Source organism: Nicotiana tomentosiformis, chromosome 9 (assembly GCF_000390325.3).
Source record: "Nicotiana tomentosiformis chromosome 9, ASM39032v3, whole genome shotgun sequence".
NCBI classification, from domain to species: domain Eukaryota; kingdom Viridiplantae; phylum Streptophyta; class Magnoliopsida; order Solanales; family Solanaceae; genus Nicotiana; species Nicotiana tomentosiformis.
The window spans coordinates 31,032,062-31,036,210 of record NC_090820.1 but is presented as its reverse complement, the minus strand read 5'-3'; the positions used below and the strand labels follow the sequence as shown (position 1 = coordinate 31,036,210).

Below are 4,149 nucleotides of genomic sequence, written 5' to 3'. Positions count from 1 at the left end.
GTGTACATGTAATGTAAGTGACCCGCCTTAGCCTCGTCACTATTTTATCGAGGTTAGGCTCAGCACTTACCAGTACATGGGGTCAGTTGTACTGATACTACACTCTGAACTTCTTGTGCAGATTTTGGAGTTGGTCCCAGCGGCGCACCATAGACTTGCTCAGATTTCAGCTACTCAGAGGAGACTTGAAGTATAACTGCACGATATCCGCAGTTCTGAAGTCCCCGTCTACTTTACTTTAGCTGTGTGTTTATTTACAGATAACTTTATTTTATTCAGACCCTTATTTGTATTATTCTAGAAGCTCATGCACTTGTGATACCAAAGTTTGGGATGATATTTAGACACCGTTATTTTTATGGATTATTCACTATATTTCAGACTTTACTTCTGCAATTGTTCTTTGTTATTAATAAATTTAAAAATTATTTAAAAATTGGTTAATATTATTCTAACGTTGGCTTGCCTAGCATGTGAAATGTTAGGCGCCATCACGGTCCGAAGGTAAAAATTTCGGATCGTGACAATATGGATGTTTGGGGACCCTATAGAGTATGTACTTATAATGGCTTCAAATACTTCCTAACTCTTGTTGATGACTATACTAGAATGACATGGACTTTTCTCTTGAGACTAAAGAGTGATGTGTATATTGTTTTGAAAGATTTCCTTAAACTAGTAGAAAACCAATTTGGTAGCACTGTCAAATGTTTCAGGTCAGACAATGGACATGAATTCTTTAACACTCTTTGTTTCAATCTCTTCAAGTCCACAGGAATAATTTACCAAAGCAGTTGTGTGCACACTCCACAACATAATGGAGTTGTGGAGAGAAAACACAGACGCCTTCTTGAAATAGGAAGAGCTTTAAGATTTCAAGCCAACATACCTTTAAAATTCTGGGATGATTGCATTTTAACAGCAGCCTACATCATTAATAGACTTCCCAGTTCTGTTCTACAAGGAAAATCTCCCTATGAGATGTTCCATGGAAAACTACCTTCTTTTGACCACATGAGAACAATAGGGTGTCGTTGCTATGCCACAAAGACTAATTTTCATGATAAATTTAATCCTAAATCTATTTCTGGAGTCTTCATGGGGTATGCACCAACACAAAAGGGATATAAAGTATATGATATTTCTGCTAACAAATTCATGATTAGTAGGGATTTTGTTTTCAAAGAAGAGACCTTTCTTTTCAGGCACCCTAAACACAGATTCTTAGTTATCCCTGATCCAAATCCTAATCACCTTGTCCCAGATACCTTTCCTCCTTCCAACATAGAACCAGCACCCTCTACCAATATTGAACCAGAAGTCACTGCACTTGACCCTTCAAATGAGTCAGCAGACTCACCTGCTACTTTCTCTGATTCTCCTATTAACTCTCCTTCTTTTCCTATGTATTCTTCCTCTTCTGCTCCTTCTTTTCCTGTTGAGTCATAATCTAATACTTATAATGTATCTCCAGACACAAGTAGTATCCCAGTTACCACTCCTACACAAGTCAGGAAGTCATATAGGGTCTCTAAACCTCTTATATGGTTGACTGACTATGTGCATTCCCCCCCCCCCCCCACCATACCTTCTACTTTTGCCTCTACTTCATCCATTTATCCTATACATCAGTTCATTTCCTATTCTCATCTTTCTCCTACTTTTCAATCCTACCTAGCTTCGTTTTCTTCTGACATTGAACCAACCTCATTTTCCCAAGCTGTTAGAGATTACAGGTGGATCAAGGCTATGAAACTTGAGATTGTAGCATTAGAACAAAACAACACTTGGGAAGTAGTGAATTTACCTCCTGGCAAAGTCTCTATAGGATGTAAATGGGTGTACAAAATTAAGTACAATGCTGATGGTACAGTAAAAAGGTTTAAGTCCAGACTGGTAGCAAAGGGTTATCCCCAACAGAAAGGGATTGATTTTTATGACACCTTCACACATGTGGCCAAAATGACCACGGTGAGGACTGTTATAGCAGTTATTGCACTTAGAAAATAGCCAATCTACCAAATGGATGTACATAATGCATTTTTAAATGGAGATTTACATGAAGAATTTTACATGACTATGCCTCACGGATTTGGTAGCCAGGGGGAGCATAGGGTGTGTATACTACTCAAATCCCTCTATGGCTTGAAGCAAGCCTCTAGGCAGTGGAATTTGAAGCTAACACAAGCACTTCTCAAGTCTGGATATCATCAAAGCAAACATGATTACTCATTATTTTCTAAAATAACTAATGGAAAGTTTGTTCTTATACTTGTCTATATAGATGACTTACTTATTACAGGTAATGATCAAGAGGAGATTAATGCATCAAAAGCAGCCTTGCACCAAAACTTCAAACTGAAAGATCTTGGAGAATTGAGATACTTCCTGGGAACTGAAATTGCTAGATCAGCAGAAGGCAATTTTATGTCTCAAAGGAAGTATGCCTTGGGGATGATCTCAGAGGCAGGATTCTCAGGATCAAAGCCCAAGAAGACTCCAATAGAACAAAACTTGAAACTTACAAGTACAAAATTTGATAAGATTGTGAATGGGAATACTGATGACAATGTCTTGGAGGACAGAAGTCTTTTTCAAAGACTGGTTCGCAAGCTTCTGTATTTGATAATCACAAGACCTGACATTGCAGTACAATGTCTAAGCCAATTTATGCATGCTCCAAAGAAGTCTCATTATGAGGATGCACTAGATGTTGTGAGGTACATCAAGGATCAACCTGGACTTGGACTTCTCATGTCAAGCAATAGTGCAGAGGGAGTTGAGGGATTCTGTGATTCAGATTGGGGATCATGTCCCATGTCCAGGAAGTCAATTACAGGTTTTTGCCTCAAGTTGGGGAGTTCTCTTATCTTATGGAAGGCAAAGAAGCAGACTACTATCTCGAGGAGCTCTGCTGAAGCTGAGTACAGAAGTATGGCACATACAGTGGCAGAGTTGACATGGTTGAATGGTTTACTGAAGGAACTAGCAGTAGATATTAAAGAACCTATGGAGTTATATTGTGATAACAAAGCTGCTTTACAAATTGTTGCAAATCCCATCTACCATGAAAGAACAAAACACATAGAAATTGACTGCCATTTCATAAGGGAGAAGATTCAAGAGGGGTTAATCAAGACTGCACACATAGGAAGTAATGAGCAACCAGCTGACATTTCAACAAAGGCTTTAGGACACCAACAACATGCAGTTCTAGTATCCAAGTTGGGAATGAAAAATATTTTTCATTCTCAACTTGAGGGGGAGTGTAGAAATCATTAGCTTAGTATAGTTGTACTTGAAGCTATTTAACTAGTACTGTTCTAGAAGGTGTATATAAGTTGTTAGTTGATAGTTAGGTGTAATAGGTCCGCTAGTTTATTATAATAGGGTGTACAAGACATTTTATTTTTACCCGTTAAGAAAATGAGGTGAACTTTCTCTCTCTTCTCTTCTTCTTCTCTCTTCATCTCTGCTCTCGATCCCTATGAGAAGCTCAGACATGTTAACAACCTATTAGCCTTTTAATTCGAGGAAATTAATTAACTACTTGCTTTATATAGTGAGAAAAATATTTTTCTGTTTAAATCAAATAATTTGGAGAAAGACAATAATTGCAGATCAAGAATGGAAAAAGTATATGTAAGGTTTTATTTTCACTGGAAATGATCTACAGTTCTCCATCTCTTTCTTCGTCTTTTTATTCTCCCTTGTCTGCTGGCCTTAATTAGAATTTACAAAATTACATGGCCTGAATATTGTGCCAAATTCTGACAAAGCCCGAAACGCTATTATTGTAAATATTTAGTACTTGAGCTAGTTGTGAATTAGATCAATTTTAGCTAAAGAAAGAAGTTTAGAGGACAGAGAAAAACGTGCAATGGGGCTAAAAATATCCTTTTGTACTAGCTAATCATTTATAAAGTATACTTTTGAACCCAAAAAGAAAAAGAAAAATAAAATAATTATTGGTTGCTTGTTACTGTTAGTTCTCTTTGCTCAAGAATATACATAATGTACCTTAACTATATCATACTCGTTTTATTGATAACATGCTAGCTAGTTGTTAATCATAATTAATTACCTCCAGAATAACAGATTTAATAAAAGCGCATATAACTTAAAAGAATCTTCATATTGAGTTTTTGC

General features: G+C 36.9%; 1 protein-coding gene across 1 annotated transcript; it reads left to right on the top strand.

Annotated features, from left to right (window-relative positions):
* Positions 1 to 2,022: 2,022 nt before the first annotated feature.
* LOC138898550 (uncharacterized mitochondrial protein AtMg00810-like) lies at positions 2,023 to 3,282 on the top strand. The gene has a single exon (XM_070184625.1). It carries the CDS (start codon positions 2,023 to 2,025, stop codon positions 3,280 to 3,282), a length of 1,260 nt encoding a protein of 419 aa, XP_070040726.1.
* The last annotated feature ends 867 nt before the right edge of the window (positions 3,283 to 4,149 follow it).